Source organism: Silurus aristotelis, assembly GCF_946808225.1.
Source record: "Silurus aristotelis genome assembly, chromosome: 23".
Classification (NCBI taxonomy): domain Eukaryota; kingdom Metazoa; phylum Chordata; class Actinopteri; order Siluriformes; family Siluridae; genus Silurus; species Silurus aristotelis.
In genome coordinates, this window is record NC_139596.1 from 4,339,164 (window position 1) to 4,362,695 (window position 23,532).

A 23,532-nucleotide genomic window follows, 5' to 3' on the forward strand; every position below is an offset into this window, starting at 1 on the left:
TGTATAAGGTTCCTCCTTTTGGGACAAAATGAAAATGAGGTGATGAAAAATGAATGGCATAAGCATGCTGGGGAAAACATGACTATAATGGCTTTGGGATGTTTAGGAACATTTTAAAATGGTCTTATTAAAAACGGATTTAATGTTTTTTGGTTAGGGATTTAAGAATTTTTGAGAATCTATTCACACAACCTTAAGTTTTACTTCAGCAATGTTTGGTAAAAGTGAAATATTGTGTGTGTTAATGAGGGATTTTAATAAAATTAAATAACTCTGTTTGGTCTTTTTTCTTTAATTTAAATCTACAAACCAAATATTTGTAAAAACAAGCATAAGGAACCTCACTGGAAACAGAGTTACTCAGGTCTTTTGATTATTCCAGGCATCATTAATAAATTAGCTAATTAGGAAAGACAGGTTGTCTTCAAATGAGCTTTATAATTTGATCGTTCTACTGTGAAACCTAATAAAAACCACACAGTCAAACAGAACAGGCAAAATATTTATTTCATATAAGATCAGCTTTTTATTCTATCTTAAATTTACTGTCAATTTTAGTAGGAACTCAGGAACACCTGCACATTTAGTCTTTAATCTAATCAACCAATCACACAGCAGCCAAACAGATTAATTTCACACAGATACAGGTCAAGAGACATGTACATTCTCAGATGCTTTTCTGCTCATGGTTGTAAAGAGTGTTTATCTAAGGTTCCATAGACTTCCTGTCAGCTCAGACGAGGCTAGTCATTCTCTTCTCTCTCATCAGTAAGATGTTATTGCCTGCAGATCTGCTAGTTATTGAAAGCTTTTTTGAATCTGCATCCTCAGTTCATACATGCACGATTGGCTAACTGGAAAATTGCAAGTGGATGTGCAGGTGTGCAGGTGTTTCTACTAAAGTGGACGCTGAGTGTATATGGTCTTTGTAATAGTTATGCTTGTATGTCCTATAACACAAAACCCCTTTGTAATCAATAAAACATTTTTACTTGGATGTTCTTTACTTATAAACTGACCTATTATCCATTTTATATTGGAAGCAAATCAAATTTCAAAGCAAATAAAGACTATATATTGCTGTGCTTTTCCAACATGCCCAGCTATTAGCTATTACCACTCAAGGCAGTTAAGGTTTGTCCTTAACTGGAAGCTAGATCCAGGCTTGCTCAGGAGCCCACCTTGCTTTCCCGGCCAAGAATGGCGTAGCCCATGAACTGCTCTGCATCAGCATCCAACTCATCATCTTCCTGCTGCCCATCTATAATGAACTCCTGACCCTCACCCTCACCTTTTCCTCTCCGAACCACCTTCCTCACGACCTACACCACCCGATGAGAGTCATGGAATCGAAGTGGAAACAAAGGAAGCAAACAAGAGAAACAGATGAAATGACAAAAAATTAAAAGTTTTACATAAAATAAAGGTACAAATGTTAGAGAAGATGTAATGATGAGTGAATGCTTTAAAAGAATAAAAAGGGAATGGAAACGGGCATAATCTATAACAGCGTTTTGTTGCGTTCAAGAGGATGTGAGGACTCTAAACAGGAACCTCTTGTTCCCTTTCTCACTTTAAAAAGAATCATTTCTTCAATGCCTTGACCGTACTGCCACTCTTTATATTCACACCCTTCTGTCTTGCTCTTTCATTTTTATTAGATCTGAACTATGGAAGTAAAAACGGGTTTGCCATGGTGCTCTTAGCATGTCATCTTTGGCATTCTTGTTCTTTGCAATATTTGATTGGACAAACAGTTGCAAAGAGAAAAGGATGATTCAGCAAAATGTTTGAAACGTGGCAAAAGGCGCATCAGTGCCAGTTCTAAATTGCAGGGCTGATAAATGCCTGTGCCACACTAGAAAAAAGCTGAGTCACAATTTTTCAGCTGGTGTTCGGTTATTGTCATGTTGTGTGTGTGGTAATCCAGTGATAGCCATTCTGATCTAAAAGAACAAATATTAAACGTATATGTTCAGTGTAGTTTTTGTAGTGTGAAGGAATGCAGAAAGTCTGATGTAAAAACACAATAGACTGTGCACGAAACAAAAACAAAAAAAAAAACAGCTACACTGAACTGCTGGGTGTTTTTGTTGCTTGTTGCTTGCATTAAAAATTCTGCTGGACTCAATCAGGATCAGTGACTGGACCTTCTGAGAAAAGTGGGTGAATTCTTTAATGTGGGGTTTTGCTGAACATTCCCTAGGTTAAAAAATCCGTCATGGTAATTGGGACCACTTAGATTTGAAGCCTTTATAAATATTTTAGTGTGGACCAGGCATTGGATGAGTAATTATGGCGGCTGTGGAGACACATCTGAAATTGTCACTCACTCACTGATTAACAGAACAGATTAACAGCGAACAAAACAATTATTACTGCAATAATCATTTTGAAAGCTGCTGTTCAAAGACGATCCTTTCATTTGAGTTGATGAATGTTGAAGTGACTTTGCTGCAAGCAACGGGCAGTAGGATGGGAAAGCTGACCTTTTTGGTGACGATGTTGCCATGCTCATCTGTAAACTGCTCCTCACTCACTTGCTCTCCAGGAAGATCCACAGCTTCATCACCCTATGTAATATATGACAGCATATAAGCAGTGAGAAAATCCAAAAGTAATAGAAAAAAAAAACTGCCTCGGGGAGGAAGATCAGAAAAGAGAGGAAAGCTACTGAATGCCTCGGTTTCCAAAGCAAGTGTACCAGCCAAATGCAGTGCTGTCTTGCTTAAGATAGCTCAGCTGATGGGTTGTGTCATTTTAAGATGAGTATAATATACTGAACATGCAAAAGCCATTAGATGTCAAAAACTTCACATTATAGAGAAACACAGAGTACATATTTTTTCTTTTGTCATTCGTAACTGCAAATAGTGCTTCCTTGATGAAGCCACTGAGGTGTATTCACGTCATGTCTCCAGTTATTGGATTAATCCAGAACGAGAAACATTTACAGTGAAAAAAAAACATGGCAGGTGAAACACACATTATAATGCATTTTTGATGTGCACTACTAAAACACTGCACACTGTATTAAGTGTCTAAGGTAGGAGACCCTCACCTTTTCCACAACTGAATCATGACTACATCACTCTCTTACTAACTGATATAACTAGGCGTTATTTAACAGACATTAATACTACATCAAAATCATTCTAACCTAACAATAAAATAAGAATCTAAATGAGCAGTTGAGAACTCACTGTCAATAGAAAAGAAAAAAGAAATCCCTTCAGAGTCTTTCTAAGCAGCATCCACAACCTGCAATGGCATCTAGATTGTTTTGTAATTAAAACCGATGCCAAATGGGTAAAAAAAAGGAACACATTCAATCTTTACTCCTTACACAGCTTTCATTTGAATCTGCTTTGGGGGCTCCTGCATTCCATATTGTTTATTAATCAATGAAATGTATCCAGTTAGTTTACTAGATTACTACTAGAACCCTCTGCTGATCAACACACCCCTAGCATGTTGGACACAGATCATCATCGCCATCCCACAGATGGACCAACAGTATATGATTATAATGCATGTAATGTGTCAAATGTACTGGATATATTATATTTGATGTACTATCGACATTGACTTTTTATTTTATTTTAGTAAATTGACATATAGTCATATTGCATGAATACGCCATACACACTCACTCCAGAATGTTAAACATGAAATTTTATAAAATATGGACACTTTGAATGAATTTTCTTGCTAACTTCCTTATTAATTATATTATCTCTGAATGCTTGTTTCATTGAACAGAATATTACAGCAAACAGGCATCCTGTGCATTTCAGAATAAGTAAGATAAATAACATTTGGAGCAGTTCTATAGAATTACAACTATGCATAAAGGTTAACAAACAGTAAATCTGAGCTGTCTCAGGCACTAAAATTGATTACACTCAGGATATACAATACCACATACATTATTTATATAATTTAAGGAACAATCCCATCTCCCTCTGTTATTATGGCAAGAAATATGTAGGCCTCTGGTTGAGAAACACTGTACATTTGTATATTATTTTGCTAGAGTGTAGAGTGTAGCTACGGATTCCAAGTAGCTATCTGAGATTATATAATATCTAATATTTAACTTATTATATTAGACCCTATGCTAATCCATGTTAAGTTTATTATTTTGTTATTTCAGTGGATTTTTTAAAAATATTTTTTACTGAGGAGTGAAAAAACAATAGACACAAAGCATAAAAAAGGCAACATCACACATGAGCGACACGCTGCATTTGACTCTCAAGCGATGGTAGGCGAAGACTAAAATTATTTATCATTTGTAATTGAATGAAGTCTCAATAAGACACTCAACACAACACCCCTGAAGAGACTGGGGGTTGAGTTAACACTTTTTCAAACCTCAATTCTTTTACTGGTCTGATTTACTCTGGGTAACAGTTTCCTATAACGTTGTTTCAACTACCTGTGAAGTGTAGTGACCTAGTAGTGTCCAACTCCATTCCTGCATTCCTGTCCAACTAACATCTCCTTATTTGTTTCAGCATTGAACATTTGGCTTCCAAAGCATCGGATTTCAGGCTAATTTCATTGTCAGTACCTCGTATTGTTGATCTTAATGATTGTTAACTAAACTTTGCAGAGTGTCTGTATTAACCCTGTGAATAGAGTTCAGTGTTTGGTGTTGTCTCTCATTCTTTGCTGGATTTCCATTAATAATACATTGAACATTGCTAAGAAATAGTGTGACGAGAAGCACATGCTAGTTTGTATTGAGGAGCTAACAAGAAACTTGATCTTAAACACAGTCTGTTTTTCCCAACTTCATCCCAACTTCACTAGCAGCTAGAAATATTATAGTACTGTATTAGATTTCCTGCTAGCTCTGACTTCATGCATTTCTTTTAGAATAAGCAATAGGCTTCACTTGATACTAACGATCTTCCCACCTCCGCCACTCCCCTTTCACACATTCTGATATACCTTCAGAATAACTCTGCGGCGCACCACTCGAGTGGTGACGTTCTCCTCTTGGTCTGGCATGCTCTCATCCTCCCCCAGCTCACGATCGAGCTGCTTGTGAATGTAAGTGAGCACTGATCTCACGGTGCCACTCGCAATGTGCAACACACTCTGGCAGCTGAGCACCAAGAAAGCCAGCACCACAAAGCTGAAGAGCAGCTCGGTAATCAAAGTCCACATCTCGTCTCACACAATCACGGCCACATACAAGGGTAACTGCTCAATTCACACTGCTTCCAACCCCAGAGATGCCACGGGTTTGTTAACTTTTCCGTTTTCTCATTACTGTTCTTATCTGAAGGGCTGTGAGGGTCATTTGTCAGAGTCCATTCCCTCTCTCGCTTCTGGTGGTCTAACGTCCCTCTTTTCCTCTGAGCTCCCTCAGCTGTGTGGTGGGAAGTGTCTACCCAAAAAAGAACAAACGCTCTCTCTCTCTCTCTCTCTCTCTCTCTCTCTCTCTCTCTCTCTCTCTCTCTCTCTCTCTTAAAACCCCCCACCCCCCAAACCCCATGTCTCCAGTTGCACATGTGATCTACAGCAACACTTTTAGAGAAGTCAAGAAGCTTTTTAATACCACCTCTGAATGGCTCAGTAAGACTGTTAGTATCTTTAGGAGAGAAGCAGAAATAACATGTACTGTAAATATTAAATGTACTCTCTGGACTGTCTCTAATATCAAACATCAAATTCAACCTTCTGACATGGTTGAAACAAAGCCAGTTATGACAAGAGAGGTGAGCTGTTATAAAGCATTATTGGCTTTGTTCCGACTATGTGTAGCGTTAACCTCATGAGGAATTTTGTTAATAGAACATTTATCCTCTCAACTGGCAACTATATTTGATGACCTTATTGTCCAATCCATTTATTTAAATCTAAATATATCTTATATAATCCCTTCCCCAACAGCAAAAGTAGCAGCAGTGGCCATAGTGAGGGTGAGAGAGGGCAAAATGACAGATGCTATATCTGGCACCAACAGCTCCTGTCCTTCTTGGGTTGTCTGTGATTGTGTGTGTGTGTGTGTGTGTGTGTGTGTGCGTGTGCGTGTGTGCGTGCGTGTGTGTGCGTGTGTGTGCGTGTGTGTGTGTGAAAAAAAAGAGAGAGAGAGAGAGAGAGAGAGTTCATGTTTTTGTTTTGTGAAGTATTAGACTCATTATGTTGAATGTGGACTCATTTTAAATGGAGACAGAGTTTGTTCATCAGGCTCTTGTTACATCCTGTATAGCAATTTTAAGTATATAAGGTTTTGATTGAACCTATTCAATCCAAGTTAGTAGTCAAACTGGCTACTCAATGGCTAAATAATGACCTTTGCTCCTCTTCCTGGACCACTGCAGACATAATATCTTGGTAAATCTAAAACATTACACAAAACATAAGTCATCAATATTATCACTAATGCTATCTGGCTAGCTTATTGCTAACGTTATATATTAGTGTCCACAATGCTAGTCATTATTGTCCACTTTGCTGTACATTTTTTTTTAAGTTAACATGGCACATGAATGTTTTACGTTCACTACATTAGATCAGTACAGAATAGCCATCTGAGGCTCTATGAGCTTTTTATGAGCTTTACATGCTCTGGGAGAGCAACTATATAAGAAAAGACAGGGATGTTTTCTCCTACTTTGCATGTTAAACATGCCCAGGTAGGAACAACATCATTGCACAGATTGCAGATTCAAGTACCTCTTACACAGCATTCCAAGTGTTACACCTCAACTTCACATCAGTACCGAACAAAATCATTCCTGACAATTCAAAACATGTAGCCATGTGCTAAATGCTCTGCCTACCATTAAAGTTTAGTCACTTACATCAGGTAATGTGTGCCAGTATAATATTATCTGTCCCTTGGAAAGACTTTCCGATTTAACTAAACCAAAGAAGTGCAAGTGAACTGACAGATGACTTTATGGCTGCATTATTTTTTTAATCTGGTAACTCCCCGAACCCTATTATTTTATGTCAGTGTTTGCTTCCCAACAAAGCTCTTACTTGTCCTCGGAGGCGCATATCTTCCCATCCTCGCAGATCAGGAACTCTGTGTGGGAAGCCTAGGCCCTTCTCAAATGGTTGGGTTCCCCAAAAATGCCCACGCAGGATCTCAGAGTGCCCCATGTCTCGCACTGGTTGAAATAAAGCTTCCTGGGACAAGTGTGACTGGCTTAAATCTCCATCCACTGTTGCCCTTACTGATGACATCATGGACTCCTTGGTTTGTCTGAAATTGGCTGGTTGTGAGGTTCCTGCCCAGTTCTGTGTGGGATCTGGGATAGGATGCCATCCAGGGCCAGTCTGCTCTTGAAGATAGGACAGGAAAGAACCACCACTTGATCTAAGAAGAAAAATAAACTATTAACAAAAGCAATGGCAACATATGTTTGTTTGGGCAAATGTCAATATACTTGAGTTTGAAGTTTAAAGTTGTTTTAGCCATTATAAAATGTTTTTGTTTAGTTTTATTTTTCTCATTTGCAAAGCAAATGAATTATTGCAGGGACAATAATTTCATTTTGGAAGTGTCCCAAAATGTAAGACTTTTAAATATTGACAGAAAGTAAAAAAAAAAAAAATAAATAAATAAAAAAATAAAAAATTATCAAATCTATACCAGTGGCAACTCACCTGTCACCGTTGCGATCAGTCAATCGGCTAAGCCCAGGAGACTCACACATTCGAGCGTAAACCCTCTGCTGTCCTGCAATGACAGACAAGCCTTCCACTAAGCCTGTGTCATCTTTTACTCCCAAACCTCCAGTGTCTCCTTCTGAAACTTTCCTGCCTGCACCGACCGCAACCTCCACTGCCTTCTCATCCGACTCCAACCCTCGACCTCCGTCCAGCCCATTGATGTTGACCCCTGTTCCAGGAGAGGTGGCACTGTGTTCTGAGTCTGGCCCAATCGACTGGTCCTCCAGCAGCTCAATGGACCCACTTAGCCCAATGGGACCACGCCCTGTACATGGTGTGGCACTGCCTGGTCTGCCCATACTCCCATAGGACAGACCCTCTGAGTCTTCAGCGTTGCTACACTCAAGTGAAGAGTCCTCCACGGCCACCAGACATGGGCTTTTGCCTGATGGCCACACCTGCACCTCGGACATCTCCATGAGTGTATCTTCTTCAGTGGTGGCTATGGGAGCTCCCTCCATGCTAGACACTTCCTGCCAGTAGGGCTCGAGCCCCGTTGGTGAGGCCAGGCTGTGCTGCAAGGAGGCTGGTGAGACCAACACGTCCTGAACCACCAGTCCATAACCTGGAGTGACAAAAAGAGAGGCACACTGACATGCGCCTCCCCACCCTATCCCCTCCATAGGGCCCTAGGAGGGGTGTGCTCTGAACCAGGAGAGGGTGGGGTAGGAAGGGTCACAAGAGGGGAAAAGGTAAGGATAACCTGAAGTTGTGGGAGGGAAAAATGGGATGGGAAAGTTCTTGCAAGCCATTCCAGCCAACAGCAAGAGTACAGGCAGCGGAAGAACAGCATTCAATACACAAGTTGTTATCTAATAATACTGAGGCTGTTCCGCTGTCTGACACTTTACAGGTTACTGCCACCAGAGAAAAGGGCAGAAGGTTAAATCTTGTTTGTTAGCAACCAGGAAGCAAAGACACCCCTACAGACCTGGGACACACCACCTGCTTATGGACACACGTGCATAATGCTGTCATGCACTTATTCTTCAAGTCATATAATTTCTAATTAATGTCAAGCCGCAGAGCATGCATGCAAGCAATCATATACTCAGGTTTACCTGTCTGGTTTCCCCCCACAATATGTTAAAACTGTCCAAATGCCAATTTGAGTGAAATAATCTTTTTTTGGTAACCAAACAGTAACAGAACAACTAATGACTGAAAAACATGGCCGTCACTATCAACAAACAAAAAAATAAAATAAAAATGGAAAATCTAAACTGACATAACGATCTAATATACTTTACCATTAAAGTCATTACACATTTGATAAAACATATAAGAGGCAATATGAATTACATGGATATGATATTTACATTGGAATACATATGACATAAAATGAACGAACTGCACTAATGTAGATAAAAAGCATCTAACAAAGTCTTACTACTAAGCATCTAATAAAGCATCGAATAAATTTTTACTTGAATAAAACTCTTCAAAATTTTTTTACAATTTAAAGATCCACATTCTAAAATAATTATACAAGTACAGAGTACATTTTGTATATTGGGTGACCGAATGTGGGAACACTAAAAAAGCAATTGAACTGTTTGACCAGTCTGTAACCCCTGACCTGTTTTACAGCCTTGTGCTGATAAAACTTTGTCCAATACACAACACAGGGTTTCGTTTACCACATGGCCCTGGAATGCGAATTCAGTGAAAGAATACGCTTTCTCACATGACCTCAATGTCTAAGCAAAGTTGCATTTATTTTGCATTATTTTGTAAAAAAGAATATAACAAGAACCAAAAAAGGCCTAGGCACAATTAATCTGCATACTTTTTTATATTTTGGCATACTCAATAGTTCAAAGTTTTTTTTTTTTTACAGATTTCTCCCAAGTACAAATGCTTTCTATTAACTTTTTAAAGGGGAGGTGGTAGCGCAATGGTTAAGACATTGGACTCTGGCTCAGAAGCTTAAATCTCAGCATCACCAAGCTGCCAATGCTGGGCCCTTGAGTAAGGTCCTTAACCCTCAAATGCTCAGTAGTACATTGCTTTGGATAAGGGTGTCTGCCAAATACTATAAATGTCAATTCTATTACATTGATTACCTAAATGGTAATATTTTTAATAATAACAAAAAGGCAGTATGATTAGGCATTAAAAATAAAAAAGAAGAAGATGGTCATTAAGGATAGAAGTGGATTGTTCAAATGAAACGTGAAGTACAGAGGTCTGTAAGTCCACACTGCTTAGTCTATTCCTTTTTTTGGTATGTTTATTTTTGGTGAATGTGTTGTGTGTGTGTGTGTGTGTGTGTGTGTGTGTGTGTGTGTGTGTGTGTGTGTGTGTGTGTGTGTGTGTGTTGGTAGTGGAGGTATATGAGGGATTGCTCAGTGGTGGACTACTGTATTTTTGTCTCTTAGTATCAGAAACAGAACATGAGTGTAATGCAGTTGGTAGTTTGGAATATGCTGAGTGTGCAGGGGATATTAGTAACACCAGCTGGCAACATTCTCACTCCAGAGACTGCTGCATCTGATCAGTGTCTGCCAATCCTCTAAATGGTATATCAAATAATGATTTTAACATAGCAGAATGTTTTCGTTTATATACCGACAAGATTCGTGTAACATATGTAGCTGAGGAAAGGTAATGTTAGTTCTTCTAACTAAGAACATAGAATGGACAACATACGAATAACATGTCATAATGTGGTGTAACGTCATATGTAGGACTGCAGTGACTGTAAGGACACTTGGGCTTCTTGTGCATAAACAGACATATACACACGGACAGATAAACACACAAACGCAAAGCGACATAAACAAATAGTTAAACATAGCCACTGAACCACAAACACAGGTTTGACTGCTGAGCACATACACACACGCACACTTTGCATATCGAACCAAAACAAACTGCTAATGGAGTTGCCATGAGTACAAAATAACAGATATTTATTACTAGCACGGAACACAAAAGGACATAATTAAGGCTTTGGTGATGCACAGGTCACAGAAAAAGGACAGACAAGAAACAAAGAATGTTACAGTACAGGAACCGAAAAGCATTAAATAAAACCACAACACCATTTTGTTTTCTCTTCTTAATGCAGAAGAAGTGGAAAAAAGGCTTTTAGTCTCTATACTGCATGCCATGCTGAGCGAACTCAGCTCAGCTTTACATGCAAAACACTTAGCATGCCACCGTGCACATTATTTGAAGGGCATTCTTATGTTCATTTAGAATTATTAGGAACATACAGAGTGGTTTTGATGAGGATACAACACTATTGGCAATGCTTGTATACCAGTCTCCATAGAGTACACACAGCACTAATCCATTGAAAATCTCTATCAGACGGGTGGAAAATGAAAGGAAAATTCTCTAGGAAATGTCTAAGTTGTTTTATTGACAGTCTGATGATTATGTTCTGCATTTACATTCCCGGTCTCCTGGAAAAAAGCCGTTCTGTATTTTTCTTAAATATGTTATTATACAAGTCGATGTGCAATGCTTACTAAATGTGCATATTGGCCAGCTCTGTTTACTGACATCTCTCTCATAGGTCTCAACGTAAAATAAATAATTGTAGCCAGTGTTCCTTCTGAAACATGGCTAGTTAAACAGCTTTGTAATAATAAACGCCTTTTTAATGTTGATCCACAGTCGAATTCACAGTCAACTGGGCTTTTAGAGGCATGTATCACAAAGCATGGCTTTACATTGATTAATTGTATTAAATATGCCTTTAAGCATCTGTACTTATTTTGTTTATGCATTGAAATATTCATGTTTTTTCTTTAATGTCACTCATCTGCAGGCTTTTATTGAGTGTTTACATAACCTGTATACATATGGGCATGTAGGCTTTTATGTTAAAGTATGAGGAGGCTAAATGTGTTATTAAGTCCCCAGGCAAAACCCTTTAAAAACAATAAAAAAACTTCATCGATCTGCATTCAACCTCTACATGCACAAGCAGTTATAAATTCAAAACAGCAATGGCCCTCAAGTGCATGCATTCAGGCATCAAGGAAAGAAGAGAGGAGAGCAGGGGGTGTATAGGTGAAAAGTAACAGAACAGGAAAGGAGAAAGATAGAGGACAGCAGAAGATGACAGAGAGAGGGAACAGGAGACAGACACAGAAGGTGACAGGGTCAGAAACACCTCCCTCCTGCAGTGGACACTGAGTGTACAGCTAATGAGAAGGGAATTTTAATCAGAGACAAAAAAAAAAAAAAAAAAAAGTAAGATTGGTGGCGTGTTTGTGTGAAAAAGGAATAGGCAAAAATGCAGGCCTAAGGATAAAGAGGTGGGGGCCAGAGGTCAACATGATGTCTGTATGAGGTCAAAGGTCAGAGAGTTGTGGAGGAGGAGGAGGAGGTGGAGGAGGAAGAGGCTAGGCTGCAGATGATATGTCCAGTGATCACAAAGAGAGGGGTCAAAGGGAAGAGGGATGACACATTGTTTGGACTCGCGGTATGCCTTTAACTGGTGTGCCAGACTGTATGTTTTTAATCTTTAAAAAACAAATTCAGGGTCATTCAAGGTGATTTGTTTAGCACAAACGATTTGGATGTTACTTCAGTTTTCTCATATATATATATATATATATATATATATATATATATATATATATATATATATATATATATATATATATATATATATATTAATATTAAAATTTTTGGAATCGAATAACTTGGTTTGCCATTTTTTCTTAAAAGGGCAGGTAATCGCACAGGACGAAAAAAACAGAAGTAGCTCAGAGTTTTGATATGTAAAGAGCTACTACATTGACAAGACAAGGACATTATACTGTATTTACATGCACTCAAAACCTATTCAATGGTGTTTACAAACTGGGTAACAGATGTGACACTTATGCAATATTATATTTTTGCTTTTCACCATACTTTATATATTGTATTAACATGAGAAGCATTAAGTGGCCTAACTGATGTTTGATCTTAAACCAGTTGTCACAACACCTGAGATCTTGTTTGTCTACTTCCTTTACTTCTGCATTTTCCATCATGGTCATGCCATAATAATGACCACACAAACATGAGGGAGGCCAAATCATGACAGTCGGTTTTGTGCAGTTCTGAATGCACCACAATAGAATGTATAAATGTTGTTCATAATGAATATGCCATTTCTGTTTACTGGTAAAGTATGGACATAGCAAAGAATGTTCATGGGACAGTCAAAACTCCTTGTAAATGAAAGTTATTATGAGCAAAGTTATTACGTGTTTATTAATTTGAAAGAACACATAAACAGCTGTTAGCTGGGTCAAATAATGCCATGAAATTTGATATCAGACATATAAAGAAAGATGTAAGCAGGTTTGTAGGGATGTCCTGGTTCTGGTGACAGCAGAATTGATGATGTAAATGTTCTCAGCTACATTATCCAGGATAAGCGATTACACAGGGAATGGCTACGGCTGTTAGCTGGAGGTGAGGAAAAGCCTGGTTTCGGGGTAAAAGGGCTCACATGGGGTAAGGGAAAGAAAATTATGGAGGGTCAAGGCACTGAAGGATCTCTTACCATTTGATATGCCAAGAGAAAGGTGGTCTCGGTCGTTGTGTCTGCGCCTTTCTTGTTCCTGGTTAACCTGTTGACCTTCCAGCATGTTTACAATGTCCATTCGGTCAATGCTCTTTAGTGCCATGAACAGGCTCTCCACTGTAGCATGGCAGAGAACCAGGAGAGAAGATTTAAAATCTTTCTTTTAGATTTACATGATCTAGAATATTATTCTAATTAGATTTAAAAGTGCTATTCAATATTATTGTTAGAGTTCTGTGCTGCAATTGCAATGTGGTTGGCAAATATGTCATGGGCCAGACAGTGGTGAGTATGTTTATCAGAAAGACAGTTTAGCACTAATTTCATTCATTCATCCATTTATTCATTCATTTATTCATGCCTTTTTAAGCTAATATCCTTAAAATATTGGCCTTTGTCTTCTAGATATACAAATAAGAGATTACCCTATGAACTACAGAGGGAATTAGCAATATATGTTGATCAAACCTTGATCACTGTAACAGCTGCTATTATTTCCAAATCATTTGGAAGTCAAAAAGGACTTCAGGTTTTAATCCTACTTTTTACAGCTGATGGAGAACTTACTTTTGGCCCTCTTGCCTTCACGGCTAATCCACAAATTGAGCAGTGTGGAACTCTGTTCCAAGAGTGAATTGGGGTTCTCCACACGAATCCTATTAATTTCATCCACATTAAATTGGAGCTCTCGGGCCAACTCTGCATGGGGATTAGAAATGATATCATATCATATAGCAATAATGATTCATGTCATACTCTTAAAAACTATTATCTTAATTTATTTTAAAGCATCTTATTATTATATTTTGAAATAACTTCAAATGAATGAATTAAAAAAAACATTCAAATTTGATAAATGCAATGCCTTAATAGATGTATATAAATAATGATGAAATGTAATACGTTAATAATCATTAAAAATATAATTCTTTCACAAATACAACAATCAGTCAATCTGTAACTCACTCACCAGCCCAGCTCAGTCCCAGCTGCTCAGCTATTAATGCCATCTTTAACTCTGTCCTTTCGATGGAGCTCATTGATGCTGCAGAAATCAGACCATCATTGCCTCAGACCTTCTGCAGTCTAATGCTAAAGCTCAAATCTTACTGATCAAGCAAAAGTAGTATGGAACGTTTAAGATAGCCATGCAGGATAGCGATATGCAGGCCTGTTCTTACCTATAGTTGGTTCATTGAGAGCACTGTATTTCTCTCTAAGAGCCAAAGGGGTAAGTGTCCTCCTTCTGTCCTCACCCCCTCCAATCTAATATGAATAAATTTAAATCAGTACTGTAGTGAATGGTCAGACATTCGCATAAGTCACTATATACATTTTAAAAATAAATGCGTATAAAGATTTAAATAGATGTTTTTGATTACCTTTATACATGGTGGCATGGTAATATTGAGGTTACAGAGTACTTGCTGACTGTCCTCATACTTAGTAGACTTGCGTAGGAAGGACAAAAAGCCAGTGGGTTCCTTACTACTGTCTCTTATCTGCAAGAAAAAAAGAAGATTTTGTGAAAGAAGTCCTTTGAAAGGCATTTAAATCCCAGGAGAAGTACATATGAAGTCTGAATGAACAATAAATCATTTAGATACAAGTGACATGTAATTGTGTAGCTGCATTTAAGCAAGTACCTTCACAGAGACCGGAAGTCTGTTGTCTCTAAAGGCTTGGAAGCTGAAACAACGAGGCTGTTGAGTAGCTTTCCTTATGGGAATTAAGTTCCCTGAGCACTCCAAGTGTAATGGCATGCCCTCCATTACCTGTGAGCAATGGCACAGTATTACAGAGTCACACAGGTCCCAAATATTCTCAACTGCCACTTCAAAAGCAACCCAGTTCATTCATGTAAATCAGTCTCGTGACAACAACTAAAACAGTGTCTGAAATCTTGACATTAAGATTTATATACTTGGATACGTAGGTCTCTAAGATCTAGAATAAGCACAGTACAGTCTTTAAGTTTAGCTTAGCAGTTCGAGGTATCAATTCTACAGTCTTCATCTTTCGGCTGCTCCTATTAGGGGTCGCCACAGCGGATCATTCGTCTCCATACTACTCTGTCCTCTACATCTGCCTCTTTCAAACCAACTACTTGCATGTCTTCATTCACCACATCTATAAACCTCCTCCTTGGCCTTCCTCTTTTCCTCCTACCTAGCGGCTCCATCCTCAGCATTCTTCTACTTGTGTACCCCATGTTCCTCCTCTGCACATGTCCAAACCATCTCAATTGGGCATCTCACTTTGTCCAAACATCCAAACATCCTGTCTCTCTAATAAACTCATTTCTAATACTACCCATCCTCGTCACTCCCAATGAAAATATCAACATCTTCAGCTCTGCTACCTCCAGCTCCACCTCCTGTCTTTTACTCAATGCCACTGTCTCTAAACCATACAACATCTCAGGTCTCACCACAGTCCGATAAACTTTCCCTTTCACTCTCACAGATACTCTTCTATCACAAATCACTCCTGCTATCACTCTTCTCCACCCACTCCACCCTGCCTGCACTCTTTTCTTTACTTCTCTAACACACTCTTCATTAATTTGCACTGTTGACCCCAGGTACCTGAACTCCTCCACCTTCTCCACCTCTTCTCCCTGCAACCACACCCCTCCACTGCCCCCCACTCTCATTCACACACATGTACTCTGTCTTACTCCTACTGACTTTCATATAAATTCTACAGGAGTGTTAATATTTTATTTAATGTAGCTTGTGAGTTTCTCTGCATGAGCTATTACTTTGTTAACATGAATCTCTATTTTAGCTCCAGCTCTCTGATTAACATACTGTAAAACGTCTAACCTCTATGTCTCTGCTGCGGGCCACTTCAGTGAAGTTCTCATGCTGCTCTAGGGTCTTGTCCATCTTGTCATCAGTCATGCAGTAGCAGCGCAATCGACCTTCGCGAGCTTCATTCATCTTTGCGAACACCACAAATTTCGCCATGTATGGCACTGCTGACAGCTCACGATACAGCAGGTTGGCAAAGGTAACTGCTTCTGCAGTCCGTGGACAGTCTGCTAGCCAAAAACTGAGGGAAACAAGAAAATAAAGCAAAAAGAACAAAGGAATTTGTTGGTTTTAAAGTGTTTGCAAAAAATACAACCAACACTCTGGTTCCCAGAGGTATATGGTTTTCCATATATTAATTTTAACATGTGGTGGACAAAGTACACAAACCATGAACTTTAGTTAAATTGATACACTTGGCAAAATATGATTTAAAAAAAAGTAAAAGTGCTTGCTTTAAACTTTCACTTGCGTAAAAATCCAAAAGTATTTGCCTTCAAATGGATAAAATAATAATAATAATACATTTTTTTTTTAATGAATCCAATGTTCAATAAATGTCTTATCTGGTAATGATGCAAGAGTTACAGGTGGTCTCCAGAAAGAAAGGCTTTACAGGTGTTCTGTCAATATTCATGTTAATGGTCTTGCAGTAAACAGTAAACACAAGTCATTTAGGGATGTTCGTTTGGACAGTATGTTAGTGTAGGCTTCCAGCATTTAAATCACTTGAAGACTACTCTGAACTGGTTGGTGGAAAACAAAATGGGTGTGATGGCAGAAAAGTGTCAGTTTCATCTTACCACTGTCTCCTATTTGGTTTGTGTTCTATCACCTGTGGATGTGGGAATGTATTTTTGCCAAATGCAAGCAGCTGAAATCAAGCTATGCTCTGGGAGTTCACAAACCACTAATTATTATCAGGAACTTCAGTTTCCACACTGCACACCCTCCTTGATTTTTCAAAACTCTCTATATTTATCATCATGTACAAAAATCCCATTGTGCTTAGATGGTAGTCTTTAAAGTAAGCATCAGGGTGTTGGCAAAAAGAAGCGCCCAAGATCTAAAATGAACACAGTATACTGTCTCAAGTTGATTGTCAACTAAGAAATCCTTGACAGCAGGCAGACCTGGGGGGAAATTGTAGACACTGTCTTTAAGGGACCTTTCATTCAGACATAATACACATCTTTTGGGCCAGTTGTGGGGTTGATAAAATAAAAAAATTGTGGAAATATACCATCACATTAACTCTGATCTATGGTTTGAATTCACTTACACAAATATGGACACACACAGTGATTAACCAACTTTGCTATGATCTGACTTCTTAGATTTGGCATAATAATTGGCAGTTAGCATGATGTGGCTACAACCAGTCACACACTACAATGGCCAGGGTCTCAACATTTAGTTGACTTAGTCACAAATCTCTTTATGAAGCTAATAACACTTAATTGGCAATGGTGATTTGGTCCTTTTCTTAAAATGTTGTGTTCTTCACACATATTTGATCCAGTTACTGAACATCCAAGTAAGAATCTGGTATTGTCTTTAGTCACTATTCTAAATCCAGTAACCTGATATAGACTATCTATAGACAGTATGCTGCTATTGCACTCTGGTTAGACCCAAACTGCATTTTGTTGCCTTGTACTTGTACATGTGTAATGACAATAAAGTTGAATCGAATCGAATCTAATCTAATCTAAAGAAAATACAAGGAACAATTCTGGGATCTGCACAGTTAGTGCCAAACCACCAGGGGGCAGCTGTAAAATCTCAGAATGTGGGCAGAATGCTTTGTTTCACTTGTCACACTGCAATGGATCATTGGTTAACAGCCAGCCATGTCAGATGAGTGATTGATAAGTGGTTCAGATGCAGTGTGTGTTTATGGCCTTGTCTGCACACAGTTTATGTAGGAACCACCAGTAAACAAGCAGCAAGCTGATCTCCATCTCAGGAACTTTCAGAATCTTTCACCTTTATGAATTTCAGTGTGACATGATGATACTGACAAAAACTAAGAAGACTCACAATGTTAAGCCTTAAATGTTTGTGTTTCTGTTTATATCCTGGTCTTATCTGTCTCAGTGTAGAAACATCTTCCAAAAACGTGCCCATTGTTATCTTACCGTGCAGAGACATTGGTGGTGAAATTGGCACATTCATTAGCATATATTAGCTTGGTTGTGCCAGTGATATCCTCCCACTGTGCTGGGTCAGTGCCACCTAAGAAATGTAGAATAGCTGATGTTAACTGAAAAAAATTTTACAAATTGAAACAGGCCATCAGGCCAATCTTAAAAATATCTATACTATACATGCACTAACAAACCGTATAGGATATACCATTGCATTTATAATACAGTTATACACACACAAGATCATTGGAACGTAGCATAAGGACAGATCTAGGCAATTTCAATCTAAATTTGAGTATCTTGAGTATTTACAGTATCTCACAAAAGTGAGTACACCCCAAACATTTTAGCAACCATTTAAGTGTATCTTCTCAAGGGACAATACTATAGAAATGAAACTTGGATATATTTTAGAGTAGTCAATGTGCAGCTTGTATAGCAGTACAGGTTTACTGTCCTCTAAAAATAACTCAACATATTACACATCTAAATAACTGGCTACAAAAGTGTTAACAGCTGTATGTTGTATAACCATGCAAAGTCACATGTCCTATTCATCATGCTCATGTTTTTGTCTGCTTGACAAAAGACCCTTGAGAAGCTATACTAAAATGGTGAAATGTGAGGGGTGTACTCACTTTTGTGAGATTCTGTATTACAGTTTTCCTAGGCCATATTTATATTGTGTATAAATATGATACACAACTATTGCCATCCTGCCTCACAATTAGGGTTCCTGGGGTACAATCCATGGCAACCACTGGATAAAGTGCACTGTAAAAAAAATCGTGTCAAATGTATGGTAAAAAAAAAACTGCTGTTAAAGAGTCGAGGATCAAGAGCCCAACTACAGCAGCCACTGATCTCAAAAAATGGTGAACATTGTCAAACTAAACATTTTAAATAAATATAAACCACTGTTAAGGCTCAAAGAATGTCGTAGAAATCTGACAGAAATAAAGTCAAACTATAATAAGTGAAGCGGGTAATTATGTTTTTGGGGTTGGGTAATCATCCTGTTTTAATTCAGTTGATTTCATCTAAGGCTGTAACTGTCTGTAGTTTTGTTTCTTGTTCTTTATTCAGTGATTCTGCTTGTTAACAGCAGGCATTCATCAGTGTCTCAATTCACTCATTTGTTTTCATTCACACTGTAAAGTGGAATCTTCTTCTTCTTTCGGCTGCTCCCATTAGGGGTCGCCACAGCGGATCATCCGTCTCCATACCACCCTGTCCTCTATATCTGCCTCTTTTACACCAACTACCTGCATGTCTTCCCTCACCACATCCATGAACCTCCTCCTTGGCCTTCCTCTTTTCCTCCTACCTGGTGGCTCCATCTTCAGCATTTTTCTACCAATATAATTCATGTCCCTTCTCTGCACATGTCCAAACCATCTCAATCTCACCTCCCTCACCTTGTCACCAAAACATCCTACATGTGCTGTCCCTCTAATAAACTCATTTCTAATCTTGTCCATCCTCGTCACTCCCAACGAAAACCTCAACATCTTCAGCTCTGCTACCTCCATCTCCACCTCCTGTCTTTTACTCAATGCCACTGTCTCTAATCCATACAACATCGCAGGTCTCACCACAGTCCTATAAACTTTCCCTTTCATTCTTGCAGATACTCTTCTATCACAAATCACTCCTGTCACTCTTCTCCACCCACTCCACCCTGCCTGCACTCTTTTCTTTACTTCCCTAACACACTCTCCATTACTTTGCACTGTTGACCCCAGGTACCTGAACTCCTCCACCTTCTCCACCTCTTCTCCCTGCAACCGCATCACTCCACTGCCCTTCCTCTCATTCACACACATGTACTCTGTCTTACTCCTACTGACTTTCATTCCCCTTCTCTCCAGTGCATATCTCCACCTCTCCAGGCTCTTCTCAACCTGCTCTCTACTCTCACCACAAATCACAATATCATCTGCAAACATCATAGTCCAGGGAGACTCCTGTCTGACCTTGTCCGTCAACCTGTCCATCACCACTGCAAACAGGAAAGGGCTCAGGGCCGATCCTTGATGCAGTCCAACCTTCACCCTGAACCAGTCTGTCGTACCTACTGCACACTTTACTGCCGTCACACTGTCCTCATACATGTCCTGCACCACCCTCACATACTTCTCTGACACACCTGACTTCCTCATACAATACCACAACTCCTCTCTCGGCACCCTGTCGTACGCTTTCTCTAAATCCACAAATACACAATGCAGCTCCTTCTGTCAAGTGGAATAAACTAGTAAATTAACGTAGGGAATAGTTTTACAGCAATAATAGAAAAAAAATATTAAGTTTATTTATATTTACAAACAAAATAACCAGAAATTTCATGTTTTATAATTTACAGGATTTTACCGTCATTATTTTACATTATTTCACTGTTAAAACTCTTTTTATGATTCTTTTTACAGGGTGGATACTGAAGTAAGTTGGAACTGTTTCTCTGACTGAGGAACAGTTTTTCAAACTCCACACATGACCTTTTTGATTAATAGTCATTAGATATTCTTAGTTTAAATCAAGTCATTCCTGTGGTTTAAGCTAGCTACTGTGACTAGCAAGGCATGATCTTAACATTCTATAATTATATACGCTGCTAATGATATATTCTGCTATTACCCTGCCAGCATATTTGATCAAAATGGTTCTGAGAAAACTAAATATTTTTAAAAATATTGTTTACAAAATGGAAATGTTATATAATTTATTATTATAAAATGTGTTATTGTATAACATATTTGTTAAATGTTACATGTTTTTACAGGCCTAAATCTGTTATCATGTAATACACGATTTATTTAATTAAGTTTAAATGTTAAAATGGAGCAAATAAAGATTATGTGAAGTAAAAAAACATAATAATAATAACATAATAATGATTACTATTATTATCACTGTTGAAATTGCAATAATAATAATAATAATAATAATAATAACATAATTATAGTAATTATTATGTTATTATTATTATCTCTGTTGCCGTTGTTTACGTTAACCCTTCTGAATGTTAACGAAGTTTTTCCCTCTGATCTGTCTTGTCGTACCAATGACACTGCAGAGCAGACGAAGACTGGTAGTATCCCCCTCGCCAGAATCCCGTGGACTCTCCTTCCAGGATGGAGGCAGCGGGACGCGCAGGCCAATGGGCCGATGGAACTTACGGCGCCTCGGCTCCACTGTCACCACAGGGCTGAAGGTGGCCTGGTTCCCCAGCAGCTTGGCCACTAGTTCATCAGGGACCGGCTGGGCCTGAGCACCAGGTATAGCAGTAAAAAAAAAGGGTGTAGGGAATGATGTTCAGGGATGTGTGTAAAAGAGAAATATGAGGAGATGTTGACAAAGGAAAACAAATGTAAATGCCAACGAGAGAAGCAGAACATAGGGAAAAGATAAAATGCAGAATGTGCGCACATAATTGTAAATTTTTTCAAATAAAAAATCGCACATTTCGGGGATAAAAGATGAAATCATAGTTGGTGGAGAAACCAGAATGAAGAAATTAAATGGAATAAAGTAATGGATGAAGCAGAGAAAAAAGACAGAGAAAATTTGAATATATTCTCAGCAGCAATGATAATTCATATTACAACTGAACAACAGACAGGACACAAATGAACTGGTCAGATAGCAATATTTATTATAAAAAGAAATTGTTACAAAAATGTTTCATTTAAACAAACCTTAATATAATAGTTCATTCACATTCAAAGAATAAAGATTAAACCCTGTGATATATGACCCTGTTTATATTATGAAGAACTTCGAATATGAGTGTGTGTCACCCCTAAATCTATTTACAAAGCACAGTTTCAACTATAGTTACAAAAGCTGTACTGGTTTTGGATAGTAATGTGTACAAAGAAAGGAAATAATGCAAAGTGCAGTTCAGTTCAGTTCATCATAAAAAAGTATACAACTTTGGTTTCAGCTTGTTACAAAAGCAGAAGAAAAGCATGCATACATTTAAACTAAGCCTATAGTTAAATACTTATAAAAAATCAAAACCCTGAAAAATCTAAAACTGAAGGTATGGCACATTTCATTACATTTAAACTAGCAAAATCTGTTTCTAAGGCATAAGCCATTTTAAGCTTTATCACAAAGGCACATTCCAGACGCATAAAACCAGCCATATTTCATCTCTGTGCACTTACTTTCACTTTCCTCAAAAATTATTTTGACATGCTAATCATCCATCATCCAGCTCAATAAGGCAAAGTGTAAATCTCTTCCAGTGCAGCAAAACAGGAATACAGTAGCATCCAAAGTTTATGATCTGACCGTCACACCCATATGTGGTTCCTCCCCAAACTGTTGCTTCGAAGTTGGAAGCACATAATCACAAAGAACATCTCTGTCTTTGTAGCTTTACAGCTTCCTTGTTCCATCTTGACTGTGTTCTTGAGCACAACATAAGCTCCATGAAGGTACTGTCAAATTCAGCAAGGAGTGGAACAAGAAGCTCAAGAAGCACAAAAAGTCTGATGGTCAGGTGTGCATAAACTTTTGGTGATGTAGTGTTATTGCATTCAATACAAAGGCTTAAAATATCTGTAGAGTTGCAATTCCAATCTTTGCAGAATTTCATTACGTTTGCAGTGAATGCATTCATTTAAGCCTCAGCAGAGCCGGACATCACATCCGGACATCACATGCAGTAAATACATTTAGCATTCATGAGTGCTGTACTTCATGCCTTCCTTCATTCTGACATTCCTATTTAACCAATACACCATACTTCTCGGAACATACCATACATACTGATATCAATCCTCCACAAACCCAGCCTGATTATATTACTATGGTCATACTCCATGTTTTAAAGTTTAAAGGTTAATTTATGACATTTTTAAATTCAGTTTATTTTTAAGGCAGAAATGGTAGCATGTGACTAAATGGCTAAAATGGCAAGCAGTAAAGTGTTATTGTGACAATAGTTCTAACGCTTCTTTATCCTCCTCATCCAAGCTCACCTGCAGTCCAAGGCGAACCCGCTTGGTGACAGATGTCTCAGGGAAACTGGCCTGAACCAGTGGCAGAATTTTGCTGCTCAAACGCCCTCCCTCAGGGCCAATCAAGTCACTCTCTTGTTGGATGCGGGAAACCACAGCAAAGTAGAGCGGGAAATCAGTGGAGATGATGCGCCTGATACGCTTCTTCCCAAGCTCCTCCTGGCTTTCTAATTCTACATAAAATATTGTTTCACCATGTAAATTATTCAAATAATGAGTGATCAATTCATGATTGAAATACAAAACTTGTAGGAGAAACTTCTTTACAACATGACATGATATCTAAACCAAACTTGGCA

At 38.4% G+C, this 23,532-nt stretch overlaps 1 protein-coding gene across 1 annotated transcript in view; it reads right to left on the reverse strand.

Moving 5' to 3' along the window:
- ank1a (ankyrin 1, erythrocytic a) overlaps positions 1 to 23,532 on the reverse strand; it is a 98,876-nt gene that overhangs the window by 6,286 nt on the left and 69,058 nt on the right. The window contains exons 30-43 of the mRNA XM_083526786.1: positions 23,195 to 23,406; positions 21,266 to 21,470; positions 18,195 to 18,291; positions 16,066 to 16,294; positions 14,884 to 15,012; positions 14,620 to 14,739; positions 14,419 to 14,503; positions 14,208 to 14,282; positions 13,805 to 13,936; positions 13,217 to 13,354; positions 7,633 to 8,263; positions 7,003 to 7,342; positions 2,490 to 2,573; positions 1,182 to 1,322 (exon numbers count right to left, since the gene is read on the reverse strand). Of these exons, the coding sequence (XP_083382912.1) occupies positions 1,182 to 1,322; positions 2,490 to 2,573; positions 7,003 to 7,342; positions 7,633 to 8,263; positions 13,217 to 13,354; positions 13,805 to 13,936; positions 14,208 to 14,282; positions 14,419 to 14,503; positions 14,620 to 14,739; positions 14,884 to 15,012; positions 16,066 to 16,294; positions 18,195 to 18,291; positions 21,266 to 21,470; positions 23,195 to 23,406 (2,618 nt within the window). The remainder of the gene's footprint in view (positions 1 to 1,181; positions 1,323 to 2,489; positions 2,574 to 7,002; positions 7,343 to 7,632; positions 8,264 to 13,216; positions 13,355 to 13,804; positions 13,937 to 14,207; positions 14,283 to 14,418; positions 14,504 to 14,619; positions 14,740 to 14,883; positions 15,013 to 16,065; positions 16,295 to 18,194; positions 18,292 to 21,265; positions 21,471 to 23,194; positions 23,407 to 23,532) is intronic.